Genomic DNA, 24,699 nt, shown 5'->3' with positions numbered 1-24,699 from the left:
GTGGGTTTTTTTTTTTTTGTTTCTTTTCTTTTTGCTATTAGGCATTCATGCAGCCTCACTTGCTGGGAAATGAGTTCACACATTTGGAGTTTCCAAGGAGAGTACAGAGAAAGGAACTTGGGAAGAAGATGCTCTACAGGGATTTTAATATGACAGGCTGGTAAGAATACGCCTCCCTCTGCCTTGGTACTGCTGCAGCGTGTGTGAAGGAAGCGCCACCACCGTAAAAAGCCACTTCCGCACTTTGGATCAGGAGGTGCAGCCAGAGACCTGGGTTTGTGGGGAAGGAAAAGGGGCTACGCCCACTTCTGCTGCTTTCGCCTGGGCGCCAGTTCTCCCATCTGGGTGTTGTTTTGCTTTTCTGCTCTCTGAGGCCCTCCTTGGGGACACTAGACCCATGAAGCTGATGTAATTCCTCACTTCACACAGAGCAAGCACTGGGGGGCTTTTAAAAACACATTAGACTCGGGTTTGTAGGTCAGGGTTACTAAAGAGGTAACGGGGCTCAAAGGAATGAACTGGAGCTCTGTGTGGCCAGACCAGGTTAGATGTGAATCATAACCCTGACCTTTCTGAATAGGCAAAGTTGGACAAACTACTTAACCCCTATGAGTGCCATTTCCCATAAATAAAGTGAAAAGAATACTCTTTGAAGGGTGATTTTAAGGACCAGAGGTAATGAGCTGTCCTCATGATTTCATCACATTCATATCAAAATAAGAACTCATGGCAAAGGGCATCTTATTCCCCAAACACACCGATATAAGGCGCCAAAACCGTTTGTATGTGTCAGTAGCTAACACTGACTAAGACCTCGTCGGTTTCTTCCAATTGAAAAATAGATATGATGATAAAGTACTTAAATTTCATAGGGTTGGTGTAAGGATGAAATGAGAGAGCAGTGCCTGGCGCAAAGAAGTGTAGGTGAAGATTTGCTCTAGGCCCTGCGATCCTGACCAGGGAGCCTCCTGCCAGGCTGGAGGTCAGCAGAAGGAAACAGTGGCCTCTTTCCTCACCACGTCCCCAGCACAGGTGACAAAGTAAATTTCACTGTCTCTTCTTCTTTGACCGGAATAGCTATAACAGATGGTCACAGCCCAAATTCCCATGGTGATGACTTCTAGGCTGGGAATCTACTCCTAGCGTACGGACTGTCTTAAAGAGACAGTCAAGCCACTCGGGAGGATCAGAGGCTGATCTAAGGCATGTCCGGTTGTCCTTTGCCATCTAAAGAGAAGGTCCTCACCAGTATCCTCTCTTCTTCTAGAAAAGGGTCAGCAAGTTATGGCCTGAGAGCCAAATTCCACCCCCCACCCCTTTCCGTAAATAAGTTTTAAAAGTACAGGCACGCTCGTTTGTTTATGTTTCATCTGTCACTACCTTCATACAACAGCAGGGCAGTTGAGTGGTTGCAGCAGAGCCTAAAATCTTTACCCCTGCTCTAAAACGTGATCGGATTTATCGGGTTCACCATATTTGCAGCTCTGAGTTCTGGAGTTTCGTTGCCCCAGACTGGGTTTTCTTGCAAATTCATTTTTATTCAGTCAGCAAAATCATCACTCCTTACAGAAAAGTTTAAGGTGAGGGATTGTGTAATTCAGAAAACCATGGCAGAGTTTGGTCTGGTTTTTGTAGAATTTGGAAAGATGGAAGGAAAGGCATCCCAGGGTAGGAACCCACGTGGCTGTAAACACATAAACCAAAAGAGCAGATCTAAGAGACAGTGCGGGAAATGGCCAAAACTGGGGAGGTGGGGGGGAGCGGCTGTGAGAAATTAGGCTGAGTTGGTACTGAGGGAATGTATCAGAATATGGGAAGCCAGGCAGAGACATTAGGATTTACTGTGGGAGGCTGCAAGTTACTCTTGTGTGTTTCGGCGGAGAATGAAATGATGAAAACGATGTTGTAGGAGGCTTGCTGTAAGAGGAGTTTGAAGGAGACTGACCAGGAGAGAAAGCAGATTCAGGTACCCAGAGAAAAACTGTCATAGCAATATGTATCTGAGATCCCTAGAGCCAAATAGAGGGATGGAAGCAGAAAACAGAGAAGGCAAGGAAATGAACAAGAAACTAGATGACTTAGGCCAAGGGATAAATGTAAGGGGTAAGTCATCAATTACTCGAATTATACTAGTCTGTAAGCCCCCTGTGGGGCAGCCCAGTGCCTCGTCCTGTGCCTGACATGTAGTCGACAGGCCATGTTTGTTTATTGGATGAAAGGAAGAAGAGTGCAATCCACAGAAGTTGATGGGGGGCAGGCCGACGTGTAGGTGGTCAGTGGGAAGGGTAGGAATGAAGAGCCTGCACACGAACCATGTTGAGCTCGAGGCAAGGCTGTTTCTATGTTTTTTCTATGCCAAAAAGGCAAATGAGATCTCAGCAGCAATCAAGTTGGTAAACAAATGGCTAAAGATTACCCCTTTTTACAGTTTTTTAAAATGCAGATAAGTTCAGGGATTAGATTACATCCAGCGTTACACACACACAGTTACTCTCTCTTTTGCTCTCTACCTCAGGTACGTGCACACAAACACACATTAGCGGGGTCTTAAGCAAGTAAATAGCCCATAAATGGGCTCTCTTTAATTGTACGGAACTCCACGGAAGGTACCGAATTAACTGAAAAGCCAAGGCTGAGGATGGCTTCAGTCAGACATGATTTGCTCATTTGTTGCAGCAAAGTTCCCTGCTTGGCTCTTGGCTCACAGCTTTGGCTACGAGCAGAGATTGATGTACGTCTTTGTATATTTCCTATCTGTTGTTACTTATGATTTGAAAATGATGCTTCAGGAAAAGGAGAGCTGTTTACATCTTTGTGGGAGGAAGTTGGGAAGTTTAAAGCCAATTTAGACCACCGCCTATGTAAACTCCACCCACACACACCCCCCTCCCAACTTTAATGAGTTCTTTTAAAAAATGTTTTTTGGTTTTTTTTTTGCGGTACATGGGCCTCTCACTGCTGTGGCCTCTCCCGCTGCGGAGCACAGGCTCCGGATGCGCAGGCTCAGCGGCCATGGCTCACGGGCCCAGCCGCCCCGCGGCATGTGGGATCTTCCCGGACCGGGGTACGAACCCGTGTCCCCTGCATCGGCAGGCGGACTCTCAACCACTGCGCCACCAGGGAAGCCCTAAAAAATGTTTTTAACTTCTAACAGAAAACCTCAAATCTAGCAGTTATTTTTTAGGCCTGAAGAAACATGGGCTCCCCATTTCCTACCTTTCTGAGTTGTCTATAGAGAGAGAAGGGCTGGCAAATTAATTCAATGGAAAGAGAGATGAGGATCAGCAGGGTCCCTTTTCCCACAAAAGCCTCAAATTACTACCAAGCTGTTGGGATTGGTTGAAGGTGGACTGGTGAGTATTGGCAATGTGTCATGCTCAAGGAGACAGACAAGTCCTTACCTCGTCCCTCCTTTACGTTTCTTGCCTTCCGAATTAGCCTTGGCCTGTGAGCTTGTGTCTCTGAAACCTTTCTAACAAATAGGGGTTCACCTGTTGCCAACTGTTGAACCCTTGTAGCAAAGACCTAGTTGTGGGAATTTTTATCTGCCTGCTTGTCCCCCACTAATCATGGGGCTAGCTGACAGTGAGTGGGAGAGCTAAGGGCCAGACACTGTGATGAGACCTTTACATGACTCTTCATGTTGAACAATCCTAGGAACTAGGTACATTTTACAGATGAGGAAACCGAGGCACAGGGTCGAGTTGCTCAAGGTCACACAACTAGTAAGAGGAGAAGCCAGTCTGTGACCTCCAGACAGGCTCACTTCAGGGTATACACTGTTCACTACAGTGCTGAACTGCCAAATACCCAGTGATTCCTCCTCCTGCTCCATTTTGCAGTTGAGCACATTGAGGCTCAGAGGGGATTAAGTGGTTTACTCAGCTTCCACTAGTGCAAAAATGTCAGAATAACCCAGGTTTCTGACTTTTCGCCCGGGGCTCTTTCTGATACAATGCATCAACTTTGTTTTGGTGGTCGGGGGTGGGGGGAAGATCAGACATAATTATTCAGTTCTGAGCTGCGATGGAAGTTTAAGCAGGGGACCTCCATCTACCAGGATCAGTGTCTCCTTGACAGTCCTTTAGAGGACAAGAGGATGGAATGATGCAGGAGCTGCTGAGGTAGTGACTTTTCTAGTTCCCAGTCTGACCTGATGGACCATTGGCCAAATTAAACGGTGATGCTTCCCACTCATCACTAAAGTCTGTGCGTGGACTGGGGCCACGTGGTGAGGACGGGGAAGATCCCCAAAGAGCCGAATCTCCTTTACTTAGGAAAATCGATCGCTCTCATTAGAGGAGCACCCTGCCAGCTTTCTGCGGTGTGTCTGCAGCCGGGAGGCAGCGAGGGGGGAGGGCGTCGGCTCTGGGAAGCCTCTTCTCATAATTAAGGATGAGTCTGTTGCCTCCTGACGGGGATCCTTTCTCTCCCACCCTCACGCTTTGTCGGAGACGGTGGAGCAGCTTGGCAGGCCCAGGTTGCACAGAGGACAAAAGGTTATCGCCACCAGGACCTTCCTAATGAAATCCATCTCTCACCTGGCTCCTAACCCTCACCCTTTCCCAGCCTGCTCAGGTAGTTTACACAGTGGCTTGATTTACAAAGGCATTTTCGGACAGCGCCCCCAGTGCTGAGTCGGTCCCTGACGCGTCCCAGCTCTCGCCTTCTGTGCCTGGTGTCATCGGTCCTGGCGCCAGAACTCTGGCCTTGGACTCGGCGCGAGCCGCTGCCCTGCCTGCCTGGCCCTTTGTGTGGAGCTGCTGTTGCAGGATGCACACTAGCTGGCGTTGTGAGCACAGCGTCCAGACCCACGGCCCTCTGAGCCGTCTCAGGCCGTAATTTGCTGGCAGGCGTCTGCGTTACCGGGCTGAAACAACAGTTTCTCACAGCTGGCTTTGTGGCACCAAGTCCCTGCTCCTGTGACCGCTGGTGATTTCGCTTTCTCGTGTAGGATCTGTGTTCTTCGTGCTCTGCGTCCAGCCGCGTGGGGTGATGCGCAAGCCGGGGCCCCGGCAGGACAAGGGAGGGCGCTGTAGCTTCACCCCTGGCGTCAGGCCAGATTCTCCAGCAGCTGTTCTTGGGCTGGTGGGATTTGTTGAGAGCGAGGGCCAAAGACGACGAGAAGTCCATCGTGTGAATGCAAGATTGCTTCCAGATGGTTCTGGTTAAGAGTAAAGTACACCAGAATTCTTTCTTTAAGCAGAGCCTTTTTAACATTTATAATGGTCTTGTTTCAGGGGCAGGCTGGACCAGTAACTTGAGATTGCGTGGCTTACTTAGGAAGGAGAGTACTGCCTTGGGAGATAAGCTCCTTGGATACTGCTCCTGGCTCTGCCAAGGTTCTGGGGTCTTTGGCCAATCCTGGGCCTAGGTCTCTCGTTTGATAAAATACTTTCTTTGTCCTTCACTGCCAACCTCCATGTCTGGTGGCGGAAGGGCTTTGCTCTGCTTTTCAGAGCTTCTGGGAAAGACAGATTCCATTAGGAAAATTCCAGTGATGGTAACCTTTCATTTTTATCTCTTGCAGCCCTTAACTCTTTATGATTCTAACTTGATGACACATCAGGGTAATTGTTCCCTCTTGTCTTTCCCCTGAAACTAAGAGCAAATCAGAGCCTTTTCCCCTGGGAACAGAGTGGGATCCACCACCATTTTCTCCTCTTAGCATTCACTACTTTTATGAAGGCAAAGGAAAGCTTTTCTATTCTGTGTCCACTCCAGCCGAGTGGCCGCTAGCCCCTTGTGGCCATTTAAATGTAAATTAGTTAAAATTAAGTAAAGGTAAAAATTCATTTCCCAAGTCACACCAGCCCCATCTCAGTTGCTCAGGAGCCACATGTGGCTCGTGACTACTGAAGTGGGCATTGCAGATATAGATTTGCATCATCACAAAAAGTCCTACCAGATGGCACTGCAGTCTAGATAATGTAAGGATGCGGGTCTAACTGGGGTGAGGGACGGTGCCAGCAGCTGTCTGTAACTGAACAACCCAACAGCAAAGAGTTAAAAAAAAAAAAAAGCTGAGCCTGGATGGGGAGAGCGGAACGGTGTGGCCACGTGTTGTGGCTTCTGGCCCCGCTACAGAGTCCAAAGTGGGGGATGGGCTTTCCTCTCCTTTTGAGATCTTCAGGGGCGTAAGTCATTGTGTTTAGGATGACGGTCTGCTGCGGTCACTCACTGGCGAGCCTGCTGGCCAGCCTGAAGGAAGACCCGTTCCATCTGCCCTGGTCAGTAGCACACCTCCCTCCTCCAGCCGCTCCCCGCCACCTCCTGGACGGTGCCAGCTTTCGGCGCTTTTATTCACCTTGCTTTTCCTTTCACTTCTTGAAGAGTATTTCAGACCCTGAGGATCGGAGTAAAAAGCAACTTCCCTTGCAACCCTTTCCTTTCTGTTCGGGGTGACCTTTATTCTCAGTCTGCAGCCTGGAGCCCAGCTCAGGGTTGAGCACTGCAGTCCCACAGCATTGGGCTTCTTACCAACCGTCCAAACATCTTCTGGAGAGAAACTCACTGGAAGCAGCCTCCCAGCATGAGTCTGGAGCTGCTGGGTTGAGTTTCACAAATAACGTAGATACGCCTTCTGTCTTATTTTTTATTGCTCTTTTCAATGCCCTCTGACAGTGCGTTCAGGCAGGCTGACAGGGAAGGGGATAAGCAGATTGAGAAATGCCACAGAATGCTTTATGAAGCCAGCTCCAGAGCTATACCCGCATTTAATATAAATTGATTTATTGAATCAAGCACAGAAGCCCTGTTACAGAAACCCCAGGCTTTATCCTCTGGAGGGCCACCTAATAAAGCAGCCCCAACTGACACTCCTCATTAGCTTTTCCACTGATCCCCAGGCAGATTTTAAAGGGACAGTGTCCCTCCTTTGGGCTGACTTTATATGTTGGCCATGCCTGTGGGTCTAATTAGCTCAGCATTTTTAGTCTTACTGGGAAAGCCTGCATTGTCTAGCAGCTTGACTTTTGAGTTTTAAGGAGTAATTGGAAAATTCAAACCTCTTCCTCTTCTTGATTTTAATCACCTTTAACCCAGTCTTTGGAAATTTACCTGCAGATGGCCCTGATGCCCATCGTTGAGGCACGGAAGGATTTTTCCGGTCCCTCCTTGGTGTAAATCCTGACGTTACTGTTGGGCCACAGACCTCACCGAGGAGGCTTTTTATACTCACCAGAGAAATAGCACTTTTTAATTTTATAATTACTTCACGAGAAAGCAGGCCATTCCCGAGTTACACCTGGGATTAATTTCCTCCTAGCAACTTGTATTTTCAAATTTAATGATTATGGGCCACCTTGGCTGCAGCCTGATTACTGAAAGCAATCTGGAAATCTGACTTTGTGGAGAGAAGAGGGGCTTGGATGGCATTTCAGAGAATTTTAACCCCAAACCTCAGTAGACTGTAGTAGATGGGGATTGGCCAGAACAGGAATTACGTGCCTGAGAAGTCCCCGTGTTCCCAGCTCCGCTGGGGCCCGGGCTGAAGGCAGAGCCGGTCAGCCTCACGTCAGGAGGGTCCGCTCCCGGGCTCCCAGAGCAGCAATGATGAATGGTTATTTGCGAGGTGCATGTTCTGCATCTTTTCAAGATTTGCGGCTCTGGCTGCAGGAACAGCAGGGAGGAAAGCCGGCCCTGCTGCGTGTAGCACATCTCCCGACAGTGATAAATGACTCCTTGCTCCCCGCCCTCCTCCCTGCCGCCCTGCCGCCCTGCCGCCCTGCCCATGAGGCCAGGAGAGGCTGAGAGATCTTTGCAAATGGTTGGAAACCAAGACAGGCGTTGTCAGGCCACAGAGAGGAGAAAGAAAAGAGATGCCCAACCAGCTGGCTCCCTGCTGGTCCTCCACTCACCCTTTACACACTCCTACGCCTCTCTCTGCTTTAACGATAAGTGTAAATGTGTTGTTCCTAAAGTGGCCAAACTACTTCCAAGCTTTTCCTTCCCCCTCAGACCCTGTGAACAGTCACACACTTACCTGTGCCCCTTTGTATACCTCCGAGAAACGGGGTCTCTGCCGCTTCTCCCCAGTGATTGTTGTTTGGGGTTGTCTAGTACGTGGGTGGGAGCAACTTAGCTCTCCCAGTCATCTGGGGAAGTTTTAGGGTGTCAAGTGCTTGCCCAAATCCCTGTTAAAATAGCCAGTGTCCTTTTAGCCAAGGAACCCCAGGACCCACTTGTTTTTATATTTGACATGCCTTTACTGTGCATCTGAGGCATATTAGACATTGCCTCGTAGTTAAGAACAAGGGATATGGAGCCAGACCGCCCGGCGGGGACAGTCCCCAGGTGTGGCTGGGACACATCGTGTTGCCTCTCTCTGCCTCAGTTTCCCCGTATGTAAATGGGCTAATGGCCGAGCATAATAATCAGATGGCATGAGTTAGTCTGGTTGATTGCATTGACCGTAGCCTGGCATGGAGTAAGTGCTGTGTGTGTCTGATAATATAATCATTAGACGTTATGGAGGTTGGAAGGGCCAACAAGATCTGACCCTTGCCTCGGGAGGTTTATGGCCTAATAATACGTGTTGAGATGCTTGTTTCTCAATTGTAATGAGAGGCTAAAAACCTAAAAGAAAAAGGAAGGCAGTTTAGAGAAGCAAGAGGCTAAAGATCAGGGAGTGCTGGCCACTTCCGCTGGGCAGGTCTGTCCAACGGCTGCTGTGCCAACTTCTTATCTATAAGAGACCTCCCCTCAGTACAGTCGGAAACCCCTCTGTCGCTGGGGGCTGCTGGGTAGGGTGTTTTTTGTGTTATTTGCTTGTGGGGGGGTTTTGTTTGTTTGTTTGGGTTTCTTTTTTTAATCCATCCACAGACTTTCCATCTGCCTCTGCGCTGGACCTGATGAGGCACCGCTGCATCCCTCCTGAGCCACAGCCCAGGAGCCGGGTTTCCAAGACCCTCAGTGGCCAAGCATGTCCCCATGTAGGAAGGATCTTGTCAGATAAGGCTGTGCTCACGTCATAGAGATGGTCAGCTGGCCCAGGGACTGGCCGGCTTTCTGGAAATTGATCAAATGATATATTTTCCATATAAATCTATTCTTAAAATCTCAGGAGTGAGGGAGGTAGATCTGTTGAAATTTGTGCATGAATAACTAAAGCAAGATAGAATATAGGGCTTACAAAAAGGGGGTTTGAAGGAAAAAGGCCCTGTGACTGTGGAAGAGGGAGTAGTGGTTTTTGAGGAGGGGAGTTGGGGACTGGGGAAGACTCAGTGGAGAAGGTCGTGTTTGAACCAAAGGTCTGAAATAGGAGAGGAGTTTCAAGAGGGTTGAGGGCAGGAAGGAAGGACATTCTGAGCAGAGTATACAGCACACGTGGAAGCCCAGGGGCATGAAAATAAGTTGTGTGTTCTGGGAATGTGGAAGCTGAAAGTAATATTCAGAATATTTTGATGGTCAACATGGAGGAATAGGCTACATTCGGGTCCTAGAAGCCCCCCTGCTGTGCCAGGCATTAATTCTTTCTTCCTCCCTCCCTCCCTTCATTGCTGCATGAGGGCCCTCTCCAGCTGCGGCGAGCGGGGGCCACTCTCCGTTGTGGTGCGCAGGCTTCTCATTGTGGTGGCTTCTCTTGTTGCGGAGCACGGGCTCTAGGGGCACGGGCTTCAGGAGTTGCAGCACACGGGCTCAGTAGTTGTGACGCACAGGCCTATCTGCTCCGCGGCATGTGGGATCCTCCCGGATCAGGTCTCGAACCTGCGTCCCCTGCATTGGCAGGCGGATTCCCAACCACTGAGCCACCAGGGAAGTCCGCACTAATTCTTTATTTACCACATCATGGGGATTTTAGGGGAGAATCCAGAGCAGCAGATGGGGGCAGTTGGGGACTTGGGACAGTCATTATTTGCTAGCCAGTACAGGAGTTTGTCAGTGTTTTTGACCTCCGTACGCACTTATTGGTACGTATCAGCTAGATAATATTCCTGATGGTAGCCTAACATAAGTGAGGGAAACTTTGAATGCCATGCTGAGGATGGCAATAACTAACATAATTTTATTTTCCCACCCTTGAGAGCTCTACACCTCTATAAAGTATGAAAATGACACACAGCAGGACAGAAATATAGGGCTGACAGTATATTTAGAAGGACATATGGTCCAATCCTCAGCCTATTTATAAGAGCCTGTTTTTAAGGAAATTCCAGAGAAGTGAGTGCTATAACACTCCAACAAATTTCCAGGTACTTTACAAGCCTGCCAAGGAAACATTTCCCTATGTCCAACCTACACCCCTCAAGTTATAAAATTTCACTCTCATCAGAGATAGATAAAGTTTTTCTTTTCCCTGCCACCCCTCCTTTGCCCACCAGGTTTCAGAGTAGGAAATCAATGTTGCTGGTTTCAAGCTGACAATCCCATAAAGGTGCTAACTCACCATGGCTTGAGGGCCTCTTCATCAGAGTCAGCTGGTGCGCAGGCTTAAACCCCTGGGTTCTGGGCTTACCCCAGGAATCCACATAGGAGAGTTGGAGAACCACCACTCCACACCCTGAAAGATCTCATTCTACCTTCATGTTCCTCTGGCCTTCAGACAAGTCAATCTAAGACTTATTCAGAGCAAGGCAAGGTCTTAATGTCTGTCCCCCGCTGAAGAGCTAAGCACGCGTCTTTCTGTAAGAACTAGAAATGCTGGTAACACCTCCCCTTCTTATCCTTCACCTTGTTACTCTGGCAAAGGCAGTGAGACTCTGCCAGCTCTAGGTTCAGATTCCACCAGGATTAAATCAGCTGTCTCCACCTCCCCAGTCAAATCAAGTTGCTCTCGTGCTCAGTGGCCTAAAGAACAGAGTACTGGGCTTTATCTATCTCTGTGGGGTGATTAGTTTAACTATTACTTACTCATTCAGTAACTGGGTGTTGTGCTGGGCTTTGGAGAGAAACAAAGAGGATAAAAATAGTCCCTGACCCGGTGGTGCTTACAGTCAAGTGTAGGACAAACCCATACCCAAACTGGCAGAGGAATGCTGACCCACAAGGAAGCTTTTTCACCTGGGGTGATTATTCAATAGACTTTTTTTTTTTTTTTTTTTTGCGGTACGCGGGCCTCTCACTGTTGTGGCCTCTCCCATTGCGGAGCACAGGCTCCGGACGTGCAGCCTCAGTGGCCATGGCTCATGGGCCCAGCCGCTCCGCGGCATGTGGGATCTTCCTGGACCGGGGCACGAACCCGTGTCCCCTGCATTGGCAGGTGGACTCTGAACCACTGCGTCACCAGGGAAGCCCTCACCTGGGGTGATTATTAAAAACATTCCAGAATCCCTGAGGTCCTAGACTCTGGGGTTTTTTTAAGCCTCCCTCCCAGGTGATTCTTGTATATCCTTAAACATTGACCTTGGGCAGCCCCAGTCATTCTTACCATGGCTCGGATGAGCAACAGCTTGCAGAAATGATTGATTAGCGAGCACTGGGCACACTGGGCTCCTCAGCAGGTTTGTGACTCCAGCCTCCTGCTTTTCCTCCAGCTGGTGCTTGGGAACCTCTTTGTCTACCTGCGTGGACCGAAGACTGTGTCCAGGAGGGGGCTGTGGATGGGACCTGCAGGGGAGGATAAGGAGTGATGAAGCCCTTAGGTGCCAACAGTTGGTCAGAGTTGAATTGAGCCTTTCTTTTTCCTTATTGGTACTTGTGCCCGTAACCTGGATAGTTCAGGCCTCAGGCACGGTATAGATACGTGGGCTATAGGCCAGGAGACCATGCTCCCGGGGCATCTAACTTGCTGGTTTCTCATTCCTGTTCATCCTGAGTAAATGGTACTCCCTCCCCAAATTTGCCTAATCCTTCTGGGTGGCCTTGGATCCCTTCCTGAAAAACTGGGCATCTAAGTGTGAAGATTTAAGGTCTCTCAATTTATAATCAACAGAACGACTTGAGAGCCACACCTCAGGTTAAACCTAATTCTGCAGTGACCTTGAACATCCACCGTATTGTCAAGGGAAGAAGCAGTCTGAGAAGGTGGTATGTTTAAACTTGCATGCGACTTACTTCTGTAAAAACCCGGAGAGGGGTAGACCCTAGAAATGTTTATGGTATACTCTGAGGATGAGATTAGTAATTAAGCATTCTTGTTGCATATCATGCCATTTTATGGTATCTACACAGATTCACAGCTCTTCAAGGATGGGCAGAGGACCGTGGCTAAGAGCGCAATGCACTTTGCTGCAGATCTGGAAATGAGCTTAACCTCTGTTGTCTCCTAGCGGTGTGACCTCCATTTTCTTTACTCGTGTAATGGGGTTCATGTTAATACCTGTCTTAAAAGGTTGTTCTAAAAATCATCTAAGGGCTTCCCTGGTGGCGCAGTGGTTGAGAGTCCGCCTGCCGATGCAGGGGACACAGGTTCGTTCGTGCCCCGGTCCGGGAGGATCCCACATGCCGCGGAGCGGCTGCGCCCGTGAGCCATGGCCGCTGAGCCTGTGCGTGCAGAGCCTGTGCTCCGCAACGGGAGAGGCCACAACAGTGAGAGGCCCGCGTACTCCAAAAAAAAAAAAAATCATCTAAGTTTAAAAAATATAAGCGCTTAAAACAATGCCTAGAGCGAAGCAAGTGCACAATAAACGTTTGGTATATTAGAATTCCGTAAGTGTTAGGGGTGAGGTGATGGCGGAAGCTTTCACAGTTGCTGCCTTTGCAGTCCATCATCTAAAGCTGTAGGGCCACCCTGATGCAGGAGCCGAGAGCGCTATGTTCCCCGCACTGGTATTGTTGGCAGCCCTCACCCCAGGCCTGTGCTTCTTACCCTGGGGCTCGAGTAATGTGGGTGTTAGCTGAGGATTCCGGAAGAGTCATCCACAGGATAAGCATCTAATTCAACTGAAGATTTGGGGGTGGGGGAGGATATTTTTGAGCTTTGAAATAAATGTTGTGTGTGTATGCTCATGCAAAATTCTCCTCGCTTTTTAAGAAAGAACAGAAGACTTGAAAAAGCATTGGTGTTTACTCTGAGATACTTGAGCTTGGCCTAGCGTGATGTTACCTGTTCAAGGGCACTTGAATGGAAATATTGAAAGGATGTAGCATAGGTTAGAGTCCCAGTGTGTAAGTGCTTCTTCCAGGGGATAACTGTAGGACTTGGTGCTCTGGGCTACAAATATCTACATGACCAGAGAGAGAAGCTTTGTGAAGCAGGGCTGCAAGACCAGCATGGAGGAACTGGCCTCTGCAGTCAAACCCTCTTTGTAGCAAACAGTTTGCTATTTTCTCCCCACCATTCATGGATATGGGGTCGATTTTGGTTATTTCCTGAGTTGTATATGTTGACTTGGTCTCATACGACGTAAAGGCTGATGTCAATGAAATCCATGTTTGTTTCAGAATGAACGGTCCCCGAGGAAGCAGAACTCATTCCATATTCGTGTGCTCATACAACAAGGATCTCTGATTCATACCTGTGGGAGATCTAAATGTTATTGATTAGAATATGAAGCTCTCCTAGCCAAGTGCTAATGCACACCAAGTGGATACTGAATCAGAAATCATTTCCAAATCTGAAATGTCCCTAAAAGTCATCCAGAATGTTTTGTCCTGAAATGTTATTTGTTCTGTTTTGCATGTGTACCTGATTGATTATATTTTCAAAAGACTGATTCAGAGCATTTTTTTCCATGTGGAATCCCTTTTCCACTGCTCACCTTGGGCCCATGAGTCAGGAGATGACCCTTACTTTATTTAACTCCATATGCCCAGCACCTGTGCGAGTGCCTGGCACCTAGTAGGTGCTCAGTAAATATTCGCGAATGAATCTGGTAGAACCTATTGCTCTCATCTTTGGTCAAAGCCTGATCTCCTGATGTGGAGCTACCAGGAGCAGCTATCCAAATTCCTTTCTACACGTTTCCAGCTGTGAGTGGGGACCCATTTGGCAGTTGTGAAATCAGTTTGGTGTATGGAGATGTGCATTTTAAATTAAGTTGCACAGGGAGAAAAGAAAATATCAAAGTGGATATCACATGGGAAGCGTAAATATTGCTTTTTGAGGTGTGTGTCGGTGTACACTGGGTAAACAAGATTGATACGTGTCTTTGAAAGTCATAGAGTGTGAAACCTCTGCTCTAACCCAGTGGATGCTCCCAGGGAACATGGACCAGTGACGTGAACGCGAGCCCTGTTGCGTCTTGCTGCCACCAGAGGCCTGGCGGTAGGAAGAGGAGTGTTTAGGCCAAAAGAGAGGCATGGTTAGCACTCGCAGAACACCAGGCAGGCTCTGGTTCAGGCATGCTGACGGGAGGAAGGGGAGAGGTAGGCATTTTCCCAGGGCTTGTGGGTCGGCCCTACTAATGGGTGCTGGCAGTGGGGGTGTTTCCTCAAGGGCAACTGCAATGTCAGGAACAGAGCTTGCCCCCCATTATGAAAAAAAGTTTTCCTGCAGAGAGGGCTGGAAGGTTTCCCCTTGCGTTGGTTTCTCTCATCACAGCCAGCCATACACAAGCTGGGCTGCACGGCACCTGCCAGCTCTCTTCAATTCCATCACCAAATATTAATCACACTCTTACAATTCAAGCATGCTGTTTGTGCCTGAATCCAGACTGTTGCACTATATTAGCACCAGCGCATCAACTTGTATATAGCTTAGGGCCTGCGGGCTTCAACTAATTTAAACGACAGTCCAAGGACCAAAAGGAGAAAATAAAGTGGCATTTGTTGGTGGAGGCTTGGCCTCACAGGGGCACTTTCCCAGGAATCAAGTAATTAAGATACCCATTGACAACAACTCCTGGCACATAAATCCAGGGACCCAGTGCATCAAAATATGACCCCATCCCTCAAAACTCAGATCTACAAATAAGGAAAGCCTGCTTGTATATACAGTGGTGAGCCTGTGTCAGAGAGGATGCTGCCCAGAAGCATTAGAGAGGATACTCCTAACCCCCAGCCTACCTGCTGGGTAGGGGATGTTTCTTAGCCTCTTGCTACTCACCCTGGGGCCCCAAGCACAGTCTCTCAGCCTTATTCCCTGGCTCTGACTTGAGCCTGACCTCATTAAGTTTTGCTCACATTCACCCTCCCTGACAGTTGGGGGACATTTTTCCAGCATATTAAGATTTCATCCAAAGACACATTTAAGAAATTTGGGGGGAATTTCTTAACTGTGAATCTTTGAAACCAGGAAGAGGGGCCTCTTAAAAGAAGGCATTAAAAAAGTAAGACTCAGATCTGACAAAGTACCAAAATCTTGTGTTGCCTTAAAGGAAACGCAAGCACGGATATTCATACAGCGAGGAGGGGGCGTGGGCCGCCCGCTGCAGGGCCATCTCCAGGAGCAGGAAGCAGCCTCCACTTTCTGAGCTCTGTGGTTAGGCTTTGGGCTCGACTCCTTTGCAAATACAGAGGGCTGGCAGGAAAAAGGAAGAAGGAGGTGATTGCCAATCCCACGTTGCTTTTTCCAGGAAGGTCTGGGGGAGGATGGGTGTGGAGAGAGCTGAGTTGGTGGGAGAGCCGCTGCGGATTCCGTGAATTGCTTAATTGAGGTCATGCCAAGCTCTTAAAAGCCACGAGTAGCACTTGGGGTCTCGGCATGTGTCTGTTCCTGACCAGCCAGGCCTCGGTGATGTTTCCTCCCAGGTCTCCTGGGATTCAATCTTCTGTTGAGATTTGGTTGTTGGAAGCCAGAGATGGGGACCAGAGCCTGAGACGCTCTGTCTACCATCCTCCATCCAAACCTGCTCAGCCCCTCTGAGATGTACCTCTGTCTGCCTAGGACTGAGTTTCTGTCTGGGCAAATGAGACTTCCTGGGGCTTAACCTCCCTCCTAGAAGGGCGCTAAGCTTCTAGCTGAGGGGGGAAGATTCTCCATTTGTGACTATTTCAGACCAACCCAAAAGCACCCCGTTTAGATTATTAGCTCGGAGATACCCTTCTGAATCTCTGAGTCTTCACTTTCCAGTGGAACCATAGACCTTTCCGGATGAAAGTTGCATAGGTGCTCTCCTTCATACTTTGGTATCACTAGCAGCAGTAGAAAAAGGATGAATTGGGGTGTCTCGGGGGCTCAGCAGTTTTCCTGGGGGAACGTGCTGTCCTCCTGCCTGTGGGGACCGGTTACCTGTGCTCCACCTCCCCAGTGACGAGGGACGCTCCTAAGACTATAAGAGCCACAACTTAGAGTTAAATAGCACCTTATCCTTCTTCACAAAGGACTTTCCCAGACATATTTGCATTTAATCCTTGGAAACTTGCGTGAAGAAAGGCAGCTGAAGAAGCAAATGCAGTGAGGTTGCGGGACTTTGCCAAGTTCACACAGCTAGTCCACGTGAGGACTCAGCTGTGACTTCAGACCCTCTGACTCTACGCCCACAGTGGACTCTGCCAGGCGGGGAGAATCCAGGAAGAAAGACTCCCAGGGGAGGAGAGCCGTCCAAGGCCATGTCGAGAGGTCAGCGAGCGGAAGAATGTGACTCACTGGTGTGTGTCACTGGAGCCTCAGGGGTGGATGGTCAAGATGAGACAGTCCCTGAAGGAAGAGGGTCCATCACAACCCTCAGAAGGGGTCACATTCTTCTGAAATGACTTTGAAGTCCCACTAAGGAAATTAAGACTTAGGGAAGCACGTGCTATTTCCATCCCTCTTTCTAGTTAAAAGTCAGCACTTAGGAGAGAAGGGAGAGCATGGGAAGTGATCTGTGTAGATGGTGCCCAAGCATGAACGGTGGGTCCCTGGCCTGTGGGTTACGAAGTCAGAGTGGGGGCTGTGGCTGGGAATGGAGAAATCCAGCAAAGATGAGAAAGAACTTTCTTAAGTGGAGGACTTGCCTTCCCAAGTAGACTTTCGCCTGAATTAATATGGAAGAAGAAAATTGTCTAGGTAACACCGTAGACCCTGGAGAACCACTGCACCAAAAGCTACCATTCTGGAGGTGATGCCTAGGAATTATCATGAGAAAGCGATAAGCAAGAAGATCATAAATGCCATTTTTATAACTTTATGACTATCTACAAAAATGTATTGGTCATAAAAGGGAACCTAAAATTTTAATATAATGGAGTAAACAAAAATCCAAGGTATCACTGATGGAACTCAACCCCAAATTTCACCCCCAGAAAAGCTTGCTGCTGTTAAGGAAAAATGAGCGGGAAGCGTGTGCTAAAGAGGAGGCGGCAGCCTTTATTCATGTATTCATCCATTTAGCTAGTGTCTACTTTACGTCCACAATGTGCCCGCACGGTTGTCGACATGAGGATCGAACAGTGAATAAAACAGAATCCCTGGCTGCATGGAGCTAATGTTTTAGAGGGGGAAGCAGCGTGAGTAAATTAATAAATACGGTAGTTTCCGACTGTGCTGTGGAAGTACCATGAAGAGCTGAGACGAGAGCAGGGAGCACCATACTTTTAGATGGGCGTCTGGAGAAGGCGCTCAGGGAGGCCCAGGAGCCGGCTCTGTGAGGGTCTGGAGGAAGAATGGCCCAGGAAGAGGGAAGGACGAGCCCCCCTGGCACGTTTAAGAAACAGGAAGAAAGCTAGTGTCCCGAGTGTGTGGCAGAGTATAAAAGATGTCAGAGCAGTGTCAAAGATCAGACCATGGGGCCTCCCTGGTGGCGCAGTGGTTGAGAGTCCGCCTGCCGATGCAGGGGATACGGGTTCGTGCCCCAGTCTGGGAGGATCCCATATGCCGCGGAGCGGCTGGGCCCGTGAGCCATGGCCGCTGGGCCTGCGCATCCGGAGCCTGTGCTCCGCAACGGGGGAGGCCACAACAGTGAGAGGCCCGCATACCGCAAAAAAAAAAAAAAAGATCAGACCATGGAGGGCCTCATCGGTGGGTTGTATTTTAAGATGACAGAAAGCCATTGGAGAATTTTAAGCCGAGGAGTGATGACGGTGGATGAAAAGAGAAATGGCTGTGGAAGATTTGCTTGCAGGCCTCTCGGCCAGTCTGAAAATCCAAGCAAAGGTTTTTCTGATAAAAATTCCAAAATGGATACAGAGGCGAGACATGTTCATCCAGGAGGAGTCGTATAATTGCTCCTCATCAGAAGGGTGAAAAGACATCCCTGTGGCTGCCGGGGGATCTCTTGAGTTCAAACGTTCAGTGAATGTGTTTAAAACATATACTCCAAGGAGCAGCACACAGCCAGGCAAGACCAGAGCAGGAAAGGGATGTGCGTGTGAGCGGGCATGGGCTGAGACTTAGAAAGCAGCCGCTGAAAACAAGACTTTTTGCTTTTGTTTTGTGAATACATAAAGAACAAGAAAATATGACAGGGCAGAATAAATCCACTGCCTGGAGTAAGTAGTATTTGCTGATTTGCTCCCTTAATCGAACATCTGTTGGGCACTCATTATACACTGAGCAGTCTTTGAGGTACCAGGGATGCCACAGGTAGCAAAACAAAAATCTCCACCCTCAGAGAACTTAAGTGGGGGGCAGGGCGCACCGGGGAGCAGTCGAGAAAATAAACAAAATAAGTAAAATACTTAAACTGTTAGGTGGCAGGAGATGCCCGAAGAAAAAGAAAGCAAAGAAGGGGAATAGGAAGTTTGGGGGTGGGGAGTGATTTTTAAAGAAGGTCATTTCATTACTTGGCTTTTATTTCAAGTATGATGGGAAAGCCATTGGAGGGTTTGAGTAGGGTAATGACGTTATCTGACATTTTAAAATAATTACTCTGGTTGCTCTGAGAATAGAGGTAAAGGACAAAGCTGAACAGTTTTCAGCACCTTCACTGCCATCACTGTAGCCGTGGCTCCATCCTCTCTTGCCTAGATTGTTGCAGGGAGGCCCGATGAGGCAGTTGCAGCGCTGTGGGCCGAAGAAGATGGTGTGACTTGACAAGATACTCAACTCTTGCTGTGTTTCCTTCTTACTAGAGGGTCAAGAAGGTGAGGCATTTTAAGCTGTTAGCAAGAAAAATATTGTAAACATTTGCCACAAGTGGAGGCTGGATCCAGAAACAAGAGTAGCCAGAAGGTAGTTAGAAGGGCGGGACCGAGTGGGTGGGGGGGGACCTGGCCTGAGAGCCACAGCAAAGGAGTGAGAGGGGAGGTGACTTCGAGTGCAAATCTCAGAGGAGAGGATGCTTTTGATGCAGCCCTTATCACCAGGTGCTGATGGGGAGCAGTGAAGAAGGTCATCAGGAAGTAGGTAGGAGTTGTAAGGTCAAGATTCCAGAAGCACCATCACAACCTGTAAAGTTGCTGAGAATAACATGCAGGGGAAAGAATGGGAAAGCAATCTGTAAACCTGAACTGAAGTCCTCAGGGAAGGTGGGAGAATGCCCTGAAAGGGGAGGGAGGGGTGTGGGAGCAGATGGAGTGGCAGAAGGAGAGCTGCCGTCTGGAAGGGCCAGGCTGATGAGGGGGCAATCGGTGCCTCTCTCTTGCCTTAGGAGTGAGAGCAGTTTGAAGGATCAGCATCCCCTGGAGGTGGTATAATCTGCGGAACAACTTGGGTTCACTAATAAGTCAAGCTCAATTAGCAATCTCCAACGTTTTGATAGGGTGTCTAGGCTGGTTGATCGTGGCAATAGTGTACATGGATGTATTTTGACTTTGTAAGAAAGTTGATGGTTTCTTCTCTTAGTCTTTGGACAAGATGGAGAAATACTGTGTGGACAGCAGTTCAGTTGCTTCATAGATGGCCTGAGAGCTATACCCAAAGAGTCTAAAATTCATGAGGACAGTGTCTCACTGGATCAGTGTTTTCAGCCTTTTTTAGTCCTAAATCACCCCCTGCCCCACCACCCAGTCATTTAAACATGGATATCTCATTGTCTGCCCTCTACTGTTGAGTCTGTCTTCTATGTTTCCACCAGACAAGAACACGATTTTTCAAATTGCACTTACTTTCATCCACTTGCCTTCAAAAAATGTTGATATACCCTTTGTATGGTTAGGTTGACCTGGAGGAAGGTCTCTAATGGCTTGGTTCTGCTTAGCATTGTTGGTTTTTTCCTTCAGTGACCCGGATGAAGATGGCAGAGCTGGTTATCAAATTTAACGTGACATAGCAGAGAAGGAGAGCTGATTTTTTTGGATGAAAGGATATGGATTCAGATGTCCCTTGGTGGGTTGGAACAATGGACTGAAACTAGCAAGATAATAAGGGCAATGGAGTTTTCCACTCAAAGTAAAATATTCATTGCGTAAGTGTAAACTAGAGGAAGATGATGAGTCAAGAAACCTTCTCAGGTCTTTTTTCTTGTGGACTGACTGGGGTTTTGTTTGGTTGGGTTTTTTGTTTGTTTGTTTTCACTCATCGTTTCATTATATGATCCTAAACCACACAGAGATGTGTACCTGTATATACTGCCAATATTAGCTGCAGTAATTTAAAAAAGAGCAAGGTCTAAATCAAAGAAGTAATCATTTCATTCTTTTGTGGACCATATCTTAAGTGTTTTCAGTTCTGAGTGCCATTCTTTGAGGACTGTGGCAAACTAGAAGGCTCCGAGAGGGCCCCTCACACAGTATTTGGTGCTCAGTTAATAAAAACTGGTTGAATGGATGGTTAGGGATGGTGCCTCAGGTCCTGTGAGGGACAGTTCATGAGACTAGGAAAGAGGAAACTTTGAGATAGCTCTCTTCAAATATTTGCAGAGCTCTGAAGTAGAAGAAAGACTAGATTTCTTTCATGTTTTCCCAGAAGACAGACCAACACACCAATGGGTGACTGGGTCCATTTAAAAAAGAATTTCCGGGCTTCCCTGGTGGCACAGTGGTTGAGAGTCCGCCTGCCGATGCAGGGGACACGGGTTCGTGCCCCGGTCCGGGAGGATCCCACATGCCGCGGAGTGGCTGGGCCCGTGAGCTATGGCCGCTGAGCCTGCACGTCCGGAGCCTGTGCTCCGCAACAGGAGAGGCCACAACAAGGAGAGGCCCGCGTACAGCAAAAAAAAAAAAAAAAAAAAAAGAATTTCCCGGGGCTGTTCTCCAGTGGCACTGCAAAGTTAGTCCTGTAAAGTTCCTCGGACAAAGAGTGTCTACAGCAGCCCATTCGATGACAGAGGCCAGGGCCAGTGTGAGGGGTGTTGAAGGAGGGATTCCTTCATTTGGGGTACAGCCAACTTAGTGGCCTTCTGGTCTCTTCCAGAGCTGAGCTTCTCATTCCAGTGGGTCCAGATCAATGGTGCCTTGTCTTTTCAGCTTTGCAGAATCAACGCTGCAAGGGGAAGTATTACACTTACTTTTAAAAATGTTTAATGGAAACTTCTGAGGATACCGCCTGGAGTTAGGGAAAGCCCTTTAATTTATTTAGCACCCCCCCCCCTTTTTTTTTTTTGCGGTACGCGGGCCTCTCACTGTTGTGGCCTCTCCCGTTGCGGAGCACAGGCTCCGGACGCGCAGGCTCAGCGGCCATGGCTCACGCGCCCAGCCGCTCCACGGCATGTGGGATCTTCCTGGACCGGGGCACGAACCCGTGTCCCCTGCATCAGCAGGCGGACTCTCAACCACTGCACCACCAGGGAAGCCCTATTTAGCACTTTTTAAGCCTTGCATTTTTTTTTTCTCATCTCATCCTTGTGTCAGTTGGCCTCATAAATATTCATAAAGGAATTGACCCCAATGAGAGTCTAAATATCTTTCCTAAGCCTTTCAGTTTTGCTTTCTTGTAACAAGTAATTATTTGAATATGATCTCTGGTCAGTTATATTATTGTAAACTAGTGAATAATCTATTTGGGGAGGTTTTTCTTTGAGGGGGGTGTTGTTTTTTGGCCACACCGTGAGGTTCGCAGGATCTTTGTTCCCCAACCAGGGATTAAACCTGGGCCCCAGCAGTGAAAGCGCTGAGTCCTAACCACTGGACTGCCAGGGAATTCCCTGTTTTGGGAGTTTTTAAAAAAATTTAATCAGGATTTCGGAAACCATAGGATCTGATGTGAAGGAAGAGGCTTTATCTATTCATCTTAGGACCTAAGTACGTCTATGTCTTAGAGCTCTCAAGCTTCCAACCTCTCTTATCCTCTCACCTCCCCCAGCGGAGAGGAGTGGAAGCCAAGGACACTTGGGAAGCGTACAGATTCAAGCCCACAGCCTAGACATGGACTATGGTTGTAATATGAACAGCAGAAACTGAGGTGGCCCCTTAAGCTGCAAGACAGATTGAGGGAGGCCTGCAGTCTGTGGGAGAGGACTCCGTCAGACTCCTTGGCCACAGGTAAAATGACCTGGGAAGCGGTGGCTTCCACAACTTCCCTGTGTTCTTCCCTGTAGGCTGCGTTGGGGAACAGCTGCTGGTTTTGTCCCCTCATGGTCACCTTTTGCTCTCTTGCCTCACACAGAAAATTCCCCTTCCTTTTCTGCCAAAAGTTCCCCATCATTGCCTGCTTTTTACCCACTGAGAGGTGGGCAATAGTGGTCTCATTTGAGACTGTTCAACTAGAATGAGAAACCTGCAGAGCTAAACCCTGACATCACATTTCTTTGGTGTGTTTTCTGGGACAGTTTGATTTTAGCTTAAGGGCCGCTAACACGGGATACGACCTTGGGAGAATAACGTAACCTGTCTGAGCCTCGGTCTCCTCATCTGTCAGATAGGACACTGCAGGGTCTTTGAGAGATTTTAGACATGGTACGCAAATACCCAGCCCAGTGTCTGGCCTTGTACAAGTTGTTCAGTAAGTTACAGCTGCGGTCACTGTTATTAGCTATCACTGATTTATACCGTCTTTAATCACGTGACCAGTTTTAACTCTTGAGTATTTTACTCTTTGTTATTTAAGACTTTAACCGTGGCGGGAAGTCCACTGACCGTCACGTGATGAGCTGTGCTTCAGACTCTGACGGCCTGCGGAGGGGACGGTGCCCTGCTCTCTCTCTTTAGTTGTAGTTATTCACCCTGGTCATTTGTTGGGAGGGGAGGGGAGGGGGCTCGTATTTGATTGAAAACCAACAATGGCAGGAACAGAATAAACCTTTCTTTTCCAGAGCTGTCTTTTCTATTTTCAATTTTTTGTTGTTCTTGAAGATGAAGAAACAGGGGCTGAAATGTAATGTTAGCACTTGTGGCGGTCTTGTTCCTGTGGATGACAACTCCAAGATGAGTGTTTGCCTTTCAGAGCTGTGGTGACACAGACTTCACTCTCCTGAAATTCTCTGCCCTGAGAGAACTCGATTACCTGGGCTTATGGTAGAGTCAGAGGACAGTTTTTTGCTGCCTTTTCAAGCTTGTTAAGAGTGCTCTTAGCCTGTCTCCACTGAGCTCTAAGTAATTTCCAGTCCTTGATTCTAGAGCTGCCACCTTCTGCCTCACGAGTGATTCCAGACTCTGTGCCTGGATCTCCAGGCCCCAGCCCCTCCCTGGGGACCGTCCCCACTGCATCCTCCTCTCTCTCTGAACCTGTCTTCTTACTCTCCACACTTCCTCCCTTCGGTCCCCAAGCCCTGCTTGTGCCCGCTACACAGCCTTTCTCAAGCCATTACCCCCTTTCCCTTGAGCCATGTAGTCTGTCATCTTTAGGGTCAAGGTGACAGGGAGCTTATTGCTCAACTGATTTTGAATGTTAGCTAATGATTTTGGTCTATAGTAGTGGTTCTCAACCGTGGCTGCACACTGGAATCACTTGGGAAGCTTTTAAAAAATTCCTGGTACCTGGGTCCCATCCCCAGAAGTTCAGACTTAATTGCTCTGGGATGTGACCTGAGCATCAGGATTTTTAAAGCCTCCTCAGGTGATTCCATATGCAGCCAAGATGGGGAACCACTGGTCTACAAACTCGTTCAATCCCCAAGCTGAGTGTATTCTAATAATAGTTCTGTTTGGTCCCCAAGTGACTTGGATACCACAGTGTCTTAAATAGTTCATGTCAGTATAGAAACGTCAAAGTAGCTACTTCCACCTTGTGTTAATTTGGTAGATTTGGGGGAAGGAAATAGTATGGTTCCTTTTTCGAAAATTCAATTCATGGCATACTGCTGGGCCCACTTGACGGCAGTGGCAGGAGCAACTAGCTTTTATCAAGCTCTCAGCATGTGCCCGGCGCTGGGCTAAATACTTCCTAAGCTCGTCACATTCATCAGCCCATTTTTATCCTCACAGCAAGCCCAGGATTTTTTGGCCTCTCTGCTTAAAGAGGAAACTGAGGTCCAGAGAGGCTTATCCACTCGCCCAGGGCTATTCAGAAAGCAGTGCTAAACTCAAGCGCAGACACGTCCAGTGCCCAAACTTCACTGTTCCTCTACCCTCTGGGAAAGAACTTAACCAAATAACTTCCTGGAAAATAAGGATGTGCCTGCTTTAGCTTTGAGGTTGAGCCCTTTTTCAGTTGGGTTGCATTCTTTTGTATATCAAGCTCCTTCGTAAATTTGATGTCAGGTTCACTCCCAAGCTGCCTAGATATATCCAGGACCAGGGGGCACGTCACAAATTAATTTTTTTCACGCACTCAGGAGATATTAGTTGAGAAAAGCGTCTTGCTTCTAGCCTCTAACCTAGCAGAACCTACCCCATCTGTTACTTAGTCGTCCTACCACTTCTCTGAGGAATTGAATAGGCAGTGTTGTCCCCATTTTGCAGAAAGGGGGACTGGGGTGCCACGTATTCGCTTTCTACAAAATACTAGCGATAGCTACCGCTTCTTGAGTACTTACTAAGTGCCGGGCTCTGTGCTAAGCTCTTCATATCCTGTGTGGTTACCCTCATTTACAGATGAGGAAACGTAGACCCAAAAAGGTGGAGCTACTTGCCCAGGGTTATACAGCTAGTAATTGGGTACCACGTTTGCTTGTTTGTTTTTTAACTTCCTTGTGAGCAGAA

The 24,699-nt window shown here is 48.2% G+C and overlaps 1 protein-coding gene across 1 annotated transcript in view; it reads left to right on the top strand.

Moving 5' to 3' along the window:
* Nucleotides 1-24,699, top strand: part of PPM1H (protein phosphatase, Mg2+/Mn2+ dependent 1H) — a 277,205-nt gene that overhangs the window by 199,526 nt on the left and 52,980 nt on the right. The window contains exon 6 of the mRNA XM_082634561.1: nt 42-160. Coding sequence (XP_082490687.1) covers nt 42-160 — 119 coding nt within the window. The remainder of the gene's footprint in view (nt 1-41; nt 161-24,699) is intronic.

The sequence above is a fragment of the Mesoplodon mirus genome, assembly GCF_964341445.2.
Source record: "Mesoplodon mirus genome assembly, chromosome: 11".
Classification (NCBI taxonomy): Eukaryota; Metazoa; Chordata; class Mammalia; order Artiodactyla; family Ziphiidae; genus Mesoplodon; species Mesoplodon mirus.
Note: the sequence above shows the minus strand (reverse complement) of the source record. Positions and strands in the feature narration are given on the sequence as shown.